General features: G+C 41.4%; 1 protein-coding gene across 1 annotated transcript; it reads right to left on the bottom strand.

The window, feature by feature from the left end:
* Positions 1-969: 969 nt before the first annotated feature.
* Tis11 (Tis11 zinc finger protein) lies at positions 970-9,468 on the bottom strand. Its single transcript, XM_087353228.1, has 2 exons — positions 9,109-9,468; positions 970-3,924 (listed from the first exon to the last, which is right to left on the bottom strand). The coding sequence occupies exons 1-2, from the start codon at positions 9,166-9,168 to the stop codon at positions 2,827-2,829; spliced, it is 1,158 nt and encodes a 385-aa protein (XP_087209354.1). The 5' UTR covers positions 9,169-9,468; the 3' UTR covers positions 970-2,826.
* Positions 9,469-18,743: the final 9,275 nt, after the last annotated feature.

Here is an 18,743-nt window from a genome sequence, read left to right on the forward strand (position 1 = left end):
GAAGCCACGACAGTGGACCTCAAGTCCAGTTACACAATTTCTCATAGCATCCACTTTATAATTACGCTCGCCAGTTCTAAATGGGCGTTTCCCCATTTCCGAGACCCACAGATTGATCACAGGACATTAAAATGAATTTTTAAACATGCCCTGGAAGGGTAATTGTATAAACTGGTCCAGGTAGACCTTACATAGGGTTTCATAAATGACGAGTCTGTAGCTGAGCGACCATCAGCTGTGCTTCATATAGTTACATAAATGTATACTTCCAAGTCATTAGCAAGATCAAGACCATATAATTGACTGTAGATTCAAGTGTCATTTTCATGTGTCTTTCAAATCGAAGTTTTAGTGTCTTCGCCAAAATTTTGTAAGCATTTGTTGCATCCTTCGTCTGCCAACCTGCCCTACCCACAATAGGTCGGTTCTTACAAATCGCGTAGTTCCTTCCCCTTGGCTCAAGTGTTCCCGACAATCTCCATTCAACATGGTTTGCAATGAGAAAATTTTTAGAACAAAGTTTTCCTTCAAAAATGAACTACCGACTCATATCATAGGACACGCTAGGCGAACCTTTGGATTTATACGTAGTTAAACGACGTTTTTCAGCAGCTCAAGACTACACAGCGTTGAACGTAATAACTGGAGGGGATATGGAAGGAAGCTGTCGTGGCCTAATTAAATGTAATACCCGGACATATCCAAGGAAATACGAAAAACAGAATGCCCAGACTCCGGACAGAATTTCAACTCGATCCTCCGGAAATTCGAAGTAGAGTTCAGAATGTATCATTTCTTACAAGTATCAGACTAGTGCTTTAGACCAGATGCCAGCCATCTTCATGGTGAGAACCTCCGACTCTCAAATGATATGCTGCCAAAATACGATTTTTTATTGCGTTAAAAAGGAATGGGGGGGGAAAGGACTTGACCAAAGACAGGGGAATAAAGAAAATAACTTTCTGAAAATGCTAGAAAATTATATATTCATCCTTTTCAAATTTTTTGTTGATTGTAAAGAATACACAAGAAGTATTTCAATGCAGAGGGGTACAAGGCTGTAGTGCGATACTACCTTATGAATACAGTACAGCAAACATAACAAAGCTAGTCAAAACTCACTCCTTATATAAAAGCAATTATATAAGATACATAAATGCAAACGTAGATTAAAAAAAAAGTGGTGTGATTACACCGCGTACCCAACTGATATCAAACTCTTGAAAAGCTTTACTTCAAAATGGTCGTCACAAACAGGATCTTGGTCCACGTCAACTTTTGAAAAAGATGGTTACATTTGTTTTATTTTTAAATAAACAATATAATTTAAAATGATATATAAACACTGTGTGCGTCTCTCTCTCTCTAAGAACACAACACTATTTGCACACAAAAATGTATATAAAACTGGATTTAATTGGTTTTATTTACTATTATAATAAACTGATAAATACACATTTTTGATATAAATAATAAGTTATATAAATACAAATATAACATGGAAAGTATTACACACAAATGAAAAAAGAATAAATGATCAGTCAAATATTACAGCTTGAGCTCTAACCAGGCAAAATGAAAAATCTTTGTGATTTGATTTAACTTATTTCTTAAAATTAAATAAATTAATTTATAACTAATTAAGTTAATATGGAATCTGCACCTGTTTAAATGTTCAAGTCTTTTTTTGGGCTAAGAATTACTAAATGGAAACAATTATATTTAACTGGTTAGAGAACCATCGTAGATAAATTATTAGAATAATAAAAAAAATAATTACAGATATTGGCAAAAAAAAAATCAAGGAGTGAAAGTTTTAAAATAATTACATCCTAATTAATAATTTTGGATTCAGGACTTCACCTAATTGGCTTTTCGATCAGTTCAACTTTGAAATGGGATCAGAAAATTTCGGCACAGGAAAAAAAAAAAAAAAAAAAGATCATACAGCGACCCGAAACACTAATTAATGAGAGGTTTCTCGTCATTATCCACGTCAGATGCGTCCGTGTCCTCTACAGCAGTTTCAATTTATTTTAATGAACCCGTGAGAAATACGGAGAAAAATTACCACACGACAAACTGGAAGACTTGTACGTCATTGACTTGGTACGTCCAGACGCATCTGCCCAGTGTCCGTCCGATATTTGCTAAAAAAATATTGTATTGCCTAATCTTCTGAACGGTATTTTAAAATATTCCTTTCAAATCCAAGTCATAAACAGCACAATGTATCACATACTGAATGGCTTTTGGTTGCAGTGAATTACTTGAAATGATGGGGATAAACATAAAATAAAATGTATTTGCGCACACAGACGTTAATGACAAATGTCAGCGACGACACTCTCAAATAATAAAAAAAATAATAATATAATATTATTGCCAAGTTGAAGATCATTCAAACCGTGGGAACAAAAAACTCAATCACATCATAGCTTTTATCATATAATTTATATATTTAAATAAAATAAGACTCCTCAAATGAAGGCCTGCCTAATCCCTGCTCGCTGCCATCTGAATAAGGCACATACCAACTCTATCGATCATCCAACCCACACAGCCTCGAATAGAAATGTTCTGTAACTTCCTATAACCTGGAATGCCATAATAAATATTCTGACCAGTCTATTTGTTCCTACCAGAACTAAAAAAAGCAATATAAAATTACTAATACCTAAAGGGGGGAAAAGTATATTACATAGAATAAGAAGTTAAATTTCCTTACTGATTCGGAACAGTTGAATTCACGTAATAGTTCCATGGGAACTGCTGGAATTGTTAGCGAAAGCCGGGGAAATACGAGACGGAAAGCCTCGCACTGCTTCAAGCCAGGAGTTCGGCCAGGCCGCCAAAGTCCATCATCGTGCCACTCAGCCTGTTGAAGACTGGTAATCGCGCCTCGGGGGTGCCAGGAGGAGGCGATCCACGAGGACTGAGCGATCTTGCAGGGGACACGCTTACCGGTGGCGATGTAGGAGCGGGGCTCTGCTGCTTAGTACCTCCGAGATGAACCAAGGGAGTGAAGTCTTGACCAAAGGAGAAGGCAGTGTTAGCAGAAGTAGCTGATGGTGGCGGAGAAGCTGCAGACATGACAGCTACTGTAGAGAAAAGATCTTGTTCGGATGAGAAGAACGACCCGACTGATGTCGTGGGGGACTGACTGAGACTTGAGGTAGGCGAGGGTGAATCGGCGGTCGAGCCTGTGACCATGAAGGGGCTACCAGTCAGATTCAGGGGCTTAGGTCTGTTGGGGATGCCAGCCGACGTTGCGGATGAACTCGTGGGAGCCATCGCGTGGGTGCCAGGCGCCTTGGTGCGGGCTTCATCTGCATTGTGGATGAAATGGCATCTGGGACCATAGGGACAGAATCCTATGGTGTGGTACGTGCGACATAATTCAGTTTTGTACTTGGGATGGCGAACGAGGTTCCTCAACTCGTGGGCGCCGTGAGCGAACTGACATTTGTCGCCGTACTTGCAGGAGCCGCTCTCCTCGAACGGTCGGCACAGCTCCGTCTTGTATCGGCTAGTGTTGATGTTCGCGGCCTTGGCGTTGGCCGCACTAAGAAGTGCGGATGGTGCAGGCTCACTCTGGCTTCGGTCCAGCTTCCTGTGGACCGGTGGCTGCTGCTGCTGCTGCTGCTGTTGTTGTTGTTCCCGAATGTTGTCCAGAATCAGTGAGCTCACCGAATTCACCAGAGATGACACGCTGATGCGGTCCGAGGACACTGGATTTGAGTTACGCCTGCTTATCGTCTGATGCTGGAAAGATGTGCCCGTCGGAGATGAAGTTCCGAGAGCAGGGGAGCCAACTGCTCTGTGATTTGTCTCCACGCCCCATCGCAAGACCTTCTGGTGATGCTGTTGCTGGAGGTTATTGATGTTGTTCTGATTGGTTGATGTGTTGTTGTTGTTGTGGTTCTGGAAAAAAAGGCTTTAATTAATTTCAATCGTCATAAATTTTTATGGTCGGGAACATTTAAATTGGAACTACCGAGCTTTAAAGAACGATGTAGGATTTGAGGTTTTCACGGCTGGTTGGTTGTCGTCTGGTAGAAGTCTACCAGACTACACGGCGCAAGGAAGCATGACCCATTTGCAATCAAAACTGACGCCCATCGACAAGTTCCTATTATTTGTCTTATGCTACTCTCTCCATGGAGTCACAAACCACTGGCATACTCTGACGAAACTGAAATATGGAGATGAGTCTTCTTGGTCACTGTCTCCTTCATCCTCTGAAACGTTGGTCAACTTCCGCGAGATTATTACGCTCTTCAGAACCTGAAATCTCACTTTACGTAAGATTTCGCCACGAGTACAGACTGACGTAACTGCAACTCTGGAGGTAAAGTAACTGTGACCACAAATGGATTCAGTTTCTGTAAAATTATCCCGTAATTATAAAAAGAAATCCAATATCGTTGGTCCAGAAAATGAATCAGTAGTGGAGAAATAGTTCCTGTCATTTTAAAAATAATTCTTGCATACTAGAAAAAAATGCTAAGGTGTTAAAAACTAAACCGGTTGAAGAATCTCAATGATGCATTCAATTGTGACCACCTGGTGGTAACCGACTTTGGATTTAAAACATAAATTTATTATCAATCAACAAAATTATAGCGAGCTATTCCATCATGCCGTACAGAATTTCCGTGGCCTATTAGAAACGAAACAACGGAGCAGATTACGATAATTACCAGCAAGTTACAAAGAAATTTCAGGCTTTAAACCGTAACACGCGTTCTTCCAAAATATAAGCTTGAATCGACAAGACACACGGAAGTGTATAAAAGCCCCCCAACCCTACCGAAAAATTAAAATTCTTACTTAAAACCAAAATTATTGTGGTTACACTTACCCCTGCAAACATACACACACAAAATTTTCACATTTTTCGTGTTAAAAAAGATCGATTAAGTATCGCATTTGAAAATACCACTTCCTGTTACAGATATTTACGTCTTAATCCGAAGGTTGGGGAACGACATTCCTTCTGAATGCTATTTTGTATGGATTACTGTGAATAAACATTTGATGACGTCAAATAGGTAATCGTTTCAAGTACGTTGCCGCGCATCAGAAAATGGCAACATCAGTGTTTAAATACAATTTTTAAAATGTTAAATCATTTTACATTGTCTTCGTGGGGATAGGAGGTTCTCACAGCGGTCTTCTGGTTCTGGGTTGTAGCCCCGTGTATGCTGGACGACGTTTACGAACCTCCGAAGCCTTGGTGAACCAAACCATCAAACCATGGCTAAACTTAGTTATGATCTAACGGAAGGAAACTGTACAATGTGATCTCTATCTGCAACCACGACAAATTCGACCTTCGAACAGTCTGCTGCCCAAGCAAGTCATTTTGACTGTCAAAACGCTCTCCACAACACGAGTTACTTCTGTACACATGCCAACTCAAACAGTCCTTTCACTTTGGTGCAGCGTTGGACGTCACAAAGACCGAGATAACATCAGTGCATTTTAAAGTAGTCAATTGTTCACGTGGCTTTTGGTAAACCAACCATGAAATCCGATGGACGATATCTCACTTATGATTCAAAATCAACAATCGTTCAATTGGTTTCGTGCTTAAGACATGCCATCAATACGCACGAGGGGCGTGGACGCATACCTCCACAATGACCTTGAACAGGGTGGCGCCAGAACAGTCTGGGGAAAACGTCGTTAGAATTGAAACTCTGTCGTCCTTCCCGGGATCAGTCAACACAAAAATGCTTCAAAATGACGAATACATTAATCCACCAACTCTCAGAAGACGAAGGTAGTCAAAATAGGGAATATTTCACCATCAAAGAAAATAATCCGCACTTACAGAGTGAAATACAAAATTTAAAAAAAAAATTACTTGCAAGCAGCTGGTTCTTTGGGTAACAGAAACTGTTCACAAGGAACACAGCTTACGTCACTTCAAAGACAGCCGAACAATTCTGCATCCTGAGCTGGGGGGGGGGGGGGGGGAGGATCTTGGCAGTCAACTGACCGAGTAACACGTCAGAAAAGTTTATAAAAAAAAACACGAATAAAAATAGCCTAACCTTGAAAACGTGTGTGAAAGGTCGCAGAATCATTAGCCCCTGAGGAGTTTTGCTCTCCTTTCCACACAATAACCAGCGAAAACATGCCAGAAATTTCTCAACCTCCGTCGCGCGGGAAACTCCGAAAACACTGCGACTTTGAGGTTAACAAGACGCGGAGTCCGAAGATGTCCGTCCTCTAGGCTGCTGTGCCGAGTAGCCAGGTAGTTGACCAGCGTTTCGGAGGTCCTTTCTGCCTCCATCGCCGTGAAGGATGGATGACGGCAGCAAAGACCTCCGAAACGTCGGAAAAACTACCAGACGGTACGATACAACCCCGAAAGACAGCAACACTCAGGACTAAATACGCAATACAAAGGGTTTGTACGCACTCGATAGGAACAAATTCAGACCCTACCTGAAAGAAAACAAGTCGTCTTCAGGACAACCAACAGTTGATGAAAGGTGAGAATATTTCGTATCACTTACCGAAAGTTTCGAGACAGCTTGAAAAAAAAAAGGGTGGGGATAATTTTTTCGGGAACAAACTGTTGTGGCGGCGAAATAGAATCTGCCACAATTGCACGTGACAGCTGCTTTCGGCATTGCTCAAAGCTTTGCGGGTGTACACTCGAGGGAGGTGACTAGTTCGCGTATTCCCTGGGTCATCCCGTGAGAACTGTTCTTGACGTGAGATCAACAGAAACTCGTGCACCTGTCACCTATCAGATATTCCTGGTGAAGTGAAACTTTTTACAGCACGGACAACCGACCAAAGAGTCCTCCAGTTCATTACCGGTCGCCACTCGCGGGTGTCCTGGCTCAGAGGCTAAAACCCGATTCGATTCCGGGAAGTTTCTCGAAGCCAACTTGTCCAAATACGTCGTGGCCAATCCTAAAACCGGGCGGGCGGTTTTTTTTTTTTTTTGCAGAATCGCAAACCATTCACCTCCACGGTAAGAATGCGCGTACCTTCGACGCCCATTCACCAATGCAATTAAGATTATTAAGTTTCCGTACAAAAATTATCAAGGATGATTCAAAACACAAGATCGAGTAGAGAATTATCGGAGATTTGAGGTTCTCACGAACGTGTGAAAATGAAAACTGCGGGCTGAGACACCGTGCGGTCACCAAAGTCTGAACCCCAGCTCTGAAGATGGCAAATACGTTCCTGCGAAACGCTTGTCATATCCATCGACAAGGCAAAACTGCGTCAGAGCCCATGAATACCACTAACAGGTTGACAGATGACCCATTAAAAGTGTTAAAAGGGAGCCCTCCTGAATAATTAGATAACTTATTCCACTTTTGAACTAACCCAGTAACTGACTTACGTCCTACCATAGTCGAGCTTTGAACATCCCAAAGTCACATGGAAAATTAAATAGGAGATGCTCACATCGGTGGAGCACGAACACCGTCCTCAGGAGGACGTGATGTTGCACAGCGTCGTCTGAATAAACCCGACGTTTCGGCACGATGCAACATCACAAAATACTTTCACGCAAAGTCTTATAAATTGACGGAATTTCTGAATAGCTCAGTCGGCTCACGATTTCCTCGCAGTCCAAAGGTCAGACATCCGTGACTATTTACTGACGCATTTTTACACCTAAAGAACACACGAAAACACAGAAAAGTGTACCCGTGGAAGGAAATCTACGCTTTTCATATTAGGAATAATCACGTAAGTGAACTCGTTACATGGCAAGATGTCAAGTCACTTTCTGAGAATAGTGGGACATGGTTTGAAATAGGCGTTGTTGCCATGTGGTCGTAAGGAATTCGTACATGCATGCCGTGATGCCACATCGCACACAGATCAGATCACTAATGAGCTTCAAAGACTATCGTATATTAATCAGACGTCCAAGTCTATAGTTAGTCACAGTTGTAAGGAAGTCAATTTCCGGAATGTCGTGTACTTGGAAAAACAGGATGTCTCACTCAGCAGTTCCAACATTCATTGCCACATAAGCATGAATTGGAAGGCCATAAAAGTTGCGGTGGATTGGAAAATGTATGCAAATGCTGAGGACACCTTCGATCGACACCAGAACTGGAAATATCACCGATCACAATAAAATATACCCACTTTCATAATCACACGTAAACTAAACCGAATACAAAGTGGTACTCGAAACAACTTCAGACAAGAACACTGCGTACCTTCGAGACCCTTTACTAAACCTGGAGTCCACGAGCCAGGCCAAAACTTGCATAATTAAAACTACTAGAAACAAGTTTGTAAAATTTCCAAATGTCAACCAGACGTCCTGTTGGGTTCGGTTACTCAATAGATCGCGTGTCGGAAGACATGATTTGAGGAAATGAATCCAAATTTCAAAAATTTATTTTGCGCCCAGACCTGAAATAACGTTAGAATGAAAACATGGAGGCCACAACTACACTGCAACCCCACAGGGGTTCCTCTACGAAGCCTGCGATACAATGTACGAGCAGTGACATTGCAGAAGTTGAGGTCAGGATACCGAAGGTGGGAACAGTAGAGAGGACCTCCCTGTTAAAATACAAGACAGGCAAATTTCTTGATGGGTTCAGCGACAATTTCTTTCGTTGAGGATGGGGTAAACAATGTCAGACGCACAAGGTGGGGGGGGGGGGGGGGACTCGGGCAGAAGTCATCTGATCTGAAATTGTTTCAACGGGCTGTGCTCCATTTCCTGAAATAACTCTCTCTTTTCAAGCCTGCTTCTAAACGCCCTCTTCAATATTTCTCAGCAGCTTTTCTCTCGTGGCATACAATCCTACTTTGCCAACACGTACAAACAACTCTTCCTTCAGCTGCTGTGAAAGCGTCTGTACTACCAGACCGAAAAACATTGTACCCAACCATAGAAATAACGTTCAATTATACGAAAATAAAAATCTGCAGACACAATTGACGAACTCCAAATAAGAATGTTCCATGTAAAAAAAATAAGTGTGACATGGAAATTATAGGAAGACAAAATGACACTTAGATCACGAAAACCCGCGAAAAGTCGAATAAAAGTTACGCCTACTAAAATTAAAAAAAGAAAACGTTTCAAAATATATTTACCTTATACAACATATCACCAAACTCGTACAACGTCGACGTTGGCATCACTGCAGTAGACATGATGCAAATTATAAACGACAAAATAATGTAGAAATTTTTGCAGAAGAATCTTTAATACCAAAAAAAAAAATCTTCTTTGCACTTTTTTCCTTGTTTTAAATACGTTTCCGATGGAATTGTAAACTAAAAATGAAAACAAAACAACAACAAAGCACTTCACCACTGTTCGGTGTATTGTCGATGTGTCTGTCCTACCTACGGTTGCAAAGTTATAAATGAATTCACTTGTAAGCCCACCGGACAGCTAGTGCGCGTCTCTGTCCACGTCTTTACCGTCCAACCTACTGCGTCGTGGCTCGTAACTGCGTCCCGTGAAAACACCAGCCGACGAGAACGGTGGGGAGGCGACAGCCAATAGCATCGCTCTCCTCGACGCTGACGTCATAACGGAGTCGGAATCCTTGTGGCAGAGATCTTCCTCGTCATGGGATGCAACTATGGACCACCCACCCAATTCCCCACCCTCGCTCTGTCCTAGTGATAATAACTTTTGATTTCGTCCGTAGCTCGTTCTCTCTCGTGTTTTTTCTCCGTCGTCAGTCCAAAAACTGGTTTGGAACGTGAGATGCAGGTTAAAAAATGTCTGAAGAGGCTGTGATACGAAGATGACTGTCTTCTGGGTTGCAGAGTACAGATTTATCGACGGTACAGAGGAACGTGCTGCCTCGATTGTCAGGGCGATGATGATGGAGGCGGCAAGGACCTCTGAAACGTCAACAGACGTTTCAGAGGTCACAACGCCGCCTTGAGAACCTGAAATCCTACCAATCAACACTTTCACTATCAGTGCTACTTGTAGAAGAACACGTGGCCAGTTGTCTATCGGTTTTTACTCGATGGTAAATCGGCTGGAGCTTGAAGTTAAACACTCTACCGTCTAGTAGCGAGGTTAAAAATGCCTGACCTTGTAAATTCTTTTACGTACCTCGTGGTCTCGGTAAAGAAATAAGGACTCGCCTGACATCAGGCAACCCGCACATCTAAATGTCTCAGCGGAAGTATTGTTCGCATAGTGCGAAAGTGGTCTAACGCCTAATTTGCAGATCGACAGCGAATTTCTCACGGCCGTGAGGACAAAGATGGCTGTCTTCTGGGTCGCAGCAGTCTGATGGAAGTTTATAACGGTTCAGAGGTCCTTGCTGCCTCCATAATCAGGGCAGCGTTACGTCGGTAAGCTTCTAACAGATCACAAGGCCCTACAACGCACATGACAACCATTTGAGTTTTTATCGCCTTCATTAAAGACACGTCTTCAGCTGCAAATGTTGATGGAAGGATGAATTGGAGGGAATGTGAAAGGAAACGATTGTGACAGAGTATCGGGTATTGCACCGCAGAGGGACACGAGCTAAAATGACTGCTTTCGGGGCGTGTTATCTAGGTTCGATTCCCGGCGGACTAGTATTTTCGTAAGCACGTCCACACCAGTTGTCAGGCCCCGGGAATCTTTGTCGTAAGGCAAAGCTGCCGGAGAATGAGGTGACAGTTTCACGTTCGTTTTATGCTGAGGTTAAGATAACGTGGATATTATCCTCCGTAAGTTTTCATGACGAAAGATACCTTCGCCTTTCATTCCGTTCTAGAGGAATCTGTTTCAACGTCAAGTTGAATTCTTCTCCTCGTGTTCCGTGTGAACAGAGTTCATTCTCGTCCTCTGATTGGAAAACTTGTGGCCGTGTTCCATTTTAAAGGCGATTGTAATCGTAGGCCCCGTCACTCAAAAACCGCAGTTTCGGAACACCAGAGAAAATGTCTCTAAAAGAATTTCTCGTTGTTATTTCTCGCATTTTCATTGCCTTGACCCTGGAAAGTGAAGTTTGCTTTTGAGATGTGAATCTCACGGAAGAAAGCAAGCACGCACGTGTGTGTGTCTCGGCTGATAATTAGGAAAGAGAGTGAAATTCGTGTGAGAGTTGGGAAAGTAATGTGGACGACGAACACCGCTCACAGGTGAAAGTAAAGGTTGGCCTTGGCACTTTCTTCACGGTCGATACCCGGTCGGTACCCTCACGATTTCTCTCTGTGACAACTCCACGCTTGATCTTTGCTAAGTTGCAAGATCAGCGGACCCTAGACGCTAACCCGGGCGAACTACAGACTGTATCTTAATCGCTGGTACTATAATTTACAAATGAAATTTTATGAAAAAAAATTCAAAAATTTTGGTCGTTTAACTGAAGGGTCCGCAAATTTCGAAGTGTATGTATGATGTGTTAACACGTCATACCAACTAGACAGGTTTAAAAGAACAGGTTGTGACGATGAGGACTAGTTTGGTGTGATTCTATATGAGCTGTTGTTGTTAACAAGATGAGACCTCTGTTTCCATAAAAGGCGTTTGTGTGAAGTATGTTCAGTCAGTGCACATAACAGATAGGGTATATTTTTTTTCAAACAGCTGTTTTTTTCTCGTAAAATCTTAGGTCCGCGGTAAAAATAGTTTTCCACTCATGCACCACGCTGTAATGAAATTCTCTAAATATATGTTTAATGTCTCACAGGATTTATTACTTTGGTTGTAAAAATGGAGTCATGATTCATCTCGTTACGTTTATTCGGTTGCTGGCGTGGGTGTAATTTAATGACGCACTCTTCGAATCGAATATAGGTCATTTCATTTTACCTGACGATGCATTTATATAATTTTCCTTATAGTTGAATAGTTTATAAATAAGTAGCGACGTCTTTCTCGAATAACGCGTCTGATGCAAGTGTCTTCAAACACTGACACATTTGTGTAAATAAATTTAAGGCACGTTGAACTTAGGAATTGGGAACATCGTCGTCGTATTGCAGATTTCTCGCATTGTCATGGAATAATGCGCTTTAGTCTAGAAAGACGAATAGGGAGTCACGTACGCCGATTCCCAGTAGAAGAGTCTCCTAAACTATGTTCTTATCATTGTGGGTCTAGGTTACCCCCAGTGATTACGTGCTCCTTCGCAAGTGAGCGCCATTTGGGTCACCAGTTGAAATTCGTAAATATCTGCTTCCGCGTTTAATATTTTTAATCCTGACATGTATTTTCCCTGGTAAGACTTTATGTACCTTATAACAGTGAAAGGAGGCAGACACGTGTCCAAGGAAGCCAGGACTCCACACTAAGTGTTTTGCCATACATCATATAGTGTATGTAGCTGCATTATTTATTTAGAATAGAAGTATTTTATATCTGATAAAATTATAAAACAAATATTTCATCTTCCTAATAGGAAATTATATTTTTTTAATTATTTTTGGCGCATAGAGCAATCCACCACTGACATTTGCAGATTATTTCGTCTTCTTATCAAGCATATATACAGCTTAGTGGCATTTAAATAGACCAGCAGAGAGCCCTAATGGGATTCAGCCCGTACCGCGAAGAAAACAAAATACTTCACGTCTAAAAAGATTAACGCTGTTTAAGGAGATGATCACTGTTTACGCTGAGAATTATACGAAACCCATAAAACATGAAGTGTTACTGATTGCTGAAACAGGTGGTACATATAGTTACCGCTGGACTTTAAAGGGTTAATCGAATACTGGAATTTAACAGCACTAAAACACAGTATGTTTAAAGAGTGTGAATCGGCTTTCACAGATTGAGGATGTCTGGAAAATAAAAAAACAAGGTGCTCTGAGAGTGTTTTGACCTAAGAGAGGTGACCGGAAAAACCTCATAATTTGTAATCTTTACTAGATATTATTATGGTGAGAGGGGTCAGATTGGCAGAGCATGTAGCTAGCATTCATTGTAGAGATTTTGGTTGGTTAGCCTGAATTTAAGAGATCACCCGGGCGTAGATGGGAGGATAATATTAAAATGGATCTTCACGTCTTAGATTAAGAAGGTGTGGCCCAGGATACGGTTCAGTAGAAAGGATTTTGTGAACGGGGAATGGATCTTGGGGTTAAATCAAAGGCTGGAATTTCTTGAAACGCTTAGCGACTGCCAGAAGTCCGTTTATGATATAAATAATTTGAAGAAAAAAAAATTAAAAATTAGCAGAATTTCAGTTAACTGGTGCAATTAGATAATGGCGATTACTGCAGTGACAAATGGCGTAAATTCTGGTGTTTTAGAAAGTTTTTTTTTTAAGTGTGATCGTATTTATCTCTACGTGAAGAAGTTCAAGCCGGTTCTGTCACCCGGGAAGTCTGTTCGAGTCATCACACGACAGAAGTACAAATAAGGAAATGGTTGAAAGCCGATTACGTCTGAAGTGATTAACTGGTGGGTCGTGGTCCGGCTGTGGCAACCAAAGTTTCAGCTAAAACAATTTCTAAAAACGTGTTATTTTAGCAATCTAGGTTATTTCAAGACGACGATACAACTGTAGAGGTTGTATAATCTACTGAAGCTGGAATACGGCTATGAATTATGGATTCCGAAGGCGGAGAACTGTGCTCTATCGCCGGAGGGACTGAGGAAAGGCACGAACATATTTAATGTGTCCCGTATGAGGCTGGAACCGAGTACGTCTCAAATTGAAGGTGGTTTTTCGCTACAGAAACGCGCTTCGATGTTAAGTGCTTCGGATATGGATTCTCAGTTCAGACGCCGCAGTTCAAGCGCTCGGTTTGTGGAGATAACGTGGCATTTGTCTGAATTCGTACCCCCACGCCCCGCCCCCACCTCGGGCCTCAGTCAAGACACCATGGAAACCCCCCTCCCCCGGTATATCTGTTTTGGTACCTTAGAGGTTACACTTTGCGAAATGTTTATTTTAATTGTGTAATTATTCAATGCGACATAATTTTTTGAATCTTTGTATGCTCAGTATTTATGTACACGCTTTGTAATATGCTAACCTAACCTAACCTAACCTAATTTAACCTAACCTAACCTAAAATAACATAACCTAACCTAAACTAACCTAACCTAAACTAACCTAACCTAACCTAACCTAACCTAATTTAACCTAACCTAACCTAAAATAACCTAACCTAACCTAAACTAACCTAACCTAACCTAATCTAACCTAACCTAACCTAGCCTAACATAAACTAACCTAATCTAACCTAAGCTAACCTAAACTAACCTAACCTAACCTAACCTAACATAAACTAACCTTACCTAACCTAACCTAACCTTACCTAACCCAACCCAACCTAACCTAATCTAACGTAACCTAACCTCCAATATAACATCTTACTTCGGTTCTCTAATTCTGCGGACATTGTCATGGAATGATGTCGCTTAGAATAACGAACTGTCCAGAAACAAGAGACTTGCTCTGTTTCTCGAAATTAGTGACTACACTTGAAACGATTAAAATTGGGATTGTTTTTCCTGTGAATCTCCATGGTTACTCCGAAGTAAATTAATTGTTTTTGGTTTTCTACTTAATGTTTTGTTTTGTAGCGATTAGAATGTGATACATGGGCTTTAATATTTCGTGACCCCCCCAACGGTGTTGAGTGCCTTTAATATAAGATGGAACGCGTTAAGTATTTCCCAGAGTAATTGTGTGCAATGTAAAACATTGCACCAACACACTTCAGTTTTATTAGTGTTGTATTATTTGTGATAGGAAGAGTTTGGGCTTTGTTAAGAACTAAAAGATAAGATAGGCTTGTTGCTTAAATCTTAGAACTCAGGTTAAGATAAGAATAGACAGTTCAGGATGTAACATGAAGGTGTCGGGCTTGAAATTACTTTTAAAAATCTAAGAGTCACTGAGTAACATGTGGACCGATATTTGCAGTCTCATATAAATATACGGCTTTATCGTTTGTTATTTGTGACATGGTCTTCTGCGTTGTCTTAGATGTGGTTACTATGGTTTCGGAGGGATATATCGCTTCCATCTTTAGGGCGAAGTCTGAAGATGCAGACGGCAAACTACTCAGAAACTATGGTAAACACACAAATTTACGCTGTCGTGATATTTTGAACTTTTTCTTTTAACTTTAATTTTTTCTCTTTTCCGGACAAGAAATGGGAGACCCGGAGAACAGTCAGACGTTGCGTACGAGTGACTTAACACACGCAAACATTGCCCTTTGATATCTTAAGAAGAGTCTGACGAGTGTTTATAAGCAAGAGATTTTAACGTAGTGACCGACAGACAAGAACCTATGACTTCTTTCGTTCTAAAGGTTAAAATCCACTCGCGTTACTTACTCTTAAGTGCGTTACTCGGGTTTATATCACGAGATGATTTGCCCTTTACAGTTCACATGAAGTTTGGGCTGATGTAAACGCAGCAATGAACCTCTGTTACACAAATTAAGGGCTCTCTCTGCCCCACTGATACAAAATTTTATCAAACTTTGTTCCCTTAGAGCAGTGGCATTCAACTTGGGGTACGCGTACCCCCGGGGGTACGCGAAGACATCTTAGGGGGTACGTGAAATTTAAAAAATATATATATTATTTTATGATAAACACTGAATAATCAGTAATGTAATTTATTTAATTTATTTTAGATGTAGATTATATACTATGTATAACTTGAATTATACGCCCAACAACTTTGGGGGGTACAAATTTGAAAAGAAATTATATCTGGGGGTACGCGAACAAAAAAGGTTGAATACCACTGGCTTAGGGCATCGCGGAATTCTAAGCTACGCTGTTTCGTCTTGTCCGAAGACGCCCCCTGCCCCTTCAAGTCTCATCTAGAGAAACGTTTTATGTCGTCGATGTACCAGCAGGTCATGGGTTCGTTGCCCATCGATCAGGAAGTTAATGCCACACTCAAGCGTCATTGAAACAGCATCGGGAGGTCTCAGTGATCCGTGCATCTAGCACAGACTGTACCTGCGACGTCAGAGGTCGTGCGTTTATCTGTGATGTTCCGAACAGTCGTCCAGATACGACGCCAGGGGTGTCCGATTTGTTCTTTGTCGCATTGTAGATGTCGTACTCGTCTCCCAACTGTGCACCCTGTCGGGGATTTTTTTTTTTTGGAATTCTGTGCGTCCTCATTGAGAGATTTGAGGTTCTCACGACAGTGGGGATGGCCATGTTGTTCTTTTGGGTTTCGACACCGTGTGGATTCTTATGTAGATAATATTAAAATGGATCTTAGTGAAATACATTTTCAGGGTGTGGATTGATTGAGCTGGTCCGGGTTAGAGACTGGCCGATATGCATGGTAATTAAATTTAGGGTACCACAAAAACACGATATTTTTACCAGCTGAGTGACCGTCGGATTATGAAGGAAAATGTTGCTATGTGAGATCACCGTCAAGACTTCCGTGCAGGCCCTCATGAGGATAAATTTTCTGAAAATGGTAATCACAGTTCTGAGACAATATGTTACCATTAATTAGTTAAAATCCGATAATGCTGTTAATGAAGATAGTGTTCCTTGACGTACTCATATTTGTGACTCCGACCTTTGAACTCCACGCCTGATGGGAGACAGCCTATGAGATCTCGACTTTCTTATCGACAGAGCAGACGTGCGCTGTCTCTCCATCACTCGGAACATGTACAGTGGTAAACAGTTATATTCAGTTACTCTCATGAGCATGCAGTATATTGACGATTTTGTAACGATTATGACCGCGAAGAAGGAGGCAGTAACTTCTTACGAAACGTGTGCCACGACCAAAACAGCGCCCTTGAAGTCTACGATAAATACATACAAATGCATAGTCAGCGAGACATATGCCCTTTTATCTCTGAAACTAATTACATAAGAAAAAGTGTCGTGGCCTGAAATATGTTTAGAGTGTGAAGATGGCTGTCTTCTGGGATATTTGCTGTGTAGTATGATAGATACCGACCGACGTTTCAGAGGAGCTAGCTGGAAGACACAGTAAGCACCTTCGAAAGGAACAACCCAGAAGACAGCCATGTTCATAATCGACGCCGTGAGAACCTGAAATCTCACCTACTTTAATATACAACCAACAGACGGTGCACTAATCGGAGTGGCTTCTTTTTCGCTAGGTTTTTAAAGTTATTTGTAAATAATAGTTGTTTATTGTTTGTGTGCCCAATGAGTACGAAGTTCATCATACCCTCGCGTGTTTTAGTAATTTTTATGGTAGGCGCGACATACGTGAAGGGATCAATTATTTTAGTAAATAAATTACAGGAACTTCTTTTCTAGAAAAAAACGTCGCGGATTGATCTAGCAGCCTGTCGCTTAAGTATTTTAATCTTGTACCTGAACAAGCAAACAGATTTATCCGTCTCTGTGTGCTGTTTCGGTACTTATAACAACCAGCAACACGATTTGGTCAATTTTTAGAGTTATGCCATTTTCGCACCAAAGTCTTAAAACGTCTATCAGTGTCTTTCGATAACACTGTATTGTAAAGGAGGGATGGGGGGGGGCTTGAGAAGCTGAGCTTGCTATCAGCGTCTCAAGGGAGAGTGTGTTCAATTGAGTTAGAACTGGAACCACCGATTATGGCCGCTGACCTAGTAGGGAGTGCCTAGTATGCGGACCACTCAATGAAGGAAGGAAGGAGTTTCCGTCGGTCAGTGCAGCAGTGTAGAAGCCTGATAATTGTTGTCTTGTGACTGTGCTGTGCTAACAACATTCCACCTGCACGTTGCAATCTCCTTTCTGGTCATTGGTAACGCCTCGTATCACAACACGCCTAGTCACGCTTTGTCACTCATGGTCACTCTTTGTAAATATTCATCACGTTTCGACATTTCTGGCCACATCTCGTCACTCCATTACAGTACGTCACTTCTAGTCACGTTTTGTCACGCTTAGTCATGATTTGTAAATCTTCTTCACGTTCCGACATATTTGGTGATCCCTGGTGATATTTTATGTAGAGCGTACTGTCCGCGGCCTGCTACCATCCCTTCCAGCAAACTTCTGGTAAGTGACTCGCTCTGAGGTTCCAATTCACAAAGTTCAGCGGTCAAAAACGCTGGAACGCAGTATAGATTACTCCTAGGTCTTCCGAGCGGTCTCGTCTGGCTCCCCAACCGAAAATCTATACTCTTCAACAGAAGGGGGCGAATAGTTTTGTAGATAGTGGGCGAGGCGACACGAGAGGATGCTGACACTTATTGTGTTGCAACCCGAATTATTTATCACATTTTGAGGAAAGTTGTAAACATTGTTTGCTCCTATTGCGAACTTAATCATCTTACTCAAGTCCTTACCCGAAGAGGCATCCAGAATAAATGAAATGTAATTAAAAAGTTGGTAATATTTTACTTTACCTTATCAGATGGCACTCGTAATGTTTCTGGATGCACAAGAAGTTGTTTAACACTATTTTCCTTATCTAATAAGCTTATCAGAGATTTGTACAGATTACTGACTCAGGGAAACAAGGGATTAAGTGACTAGAGTCACGTGTCCAGTGTTGCCAAGTTACGTAAATTCTGAAAGTGTTAAGAACAGAAGATTCCGTTAGATGCGTTGGTGTCATTACGAAATTTCAGAGACTAAATCACAAGTAGCTGTTTTAATTTTCAGTTCGGAAAGTGGGATTTTTTTTAAAACCTGCATTCACGTGTATTCACGTTTATTTCATGTAATGCTCTTACTGGTTACAATAAATTGATAATATTTCGTATTGGATTAATATTTCCACACTTCTAGACGTTACCTAGGAGTGCTGCTAGGTTTTGAGACTTCCGTGCGTAATTTATCGTCA

The sequence above is a fragment of the Zootermopsis nevadensis genome, unplaced genomic scaffold, assembly GCF_977971745.1.
Source record: "Zootermopsis nevadensis isolate Lab colony 2312 unplaced genomic scaffold, Znev_1.0 Znev_ptg000022l, whole genome shotgun sequence".
Classification (NCBI taxonomy): domain Eukaryota; kingdom Metazoa; phylum Arthropoda; class Insecta; order Blattodea; family Termopsidae; genus Zootermopsis; species Zootermopsis nevadensis.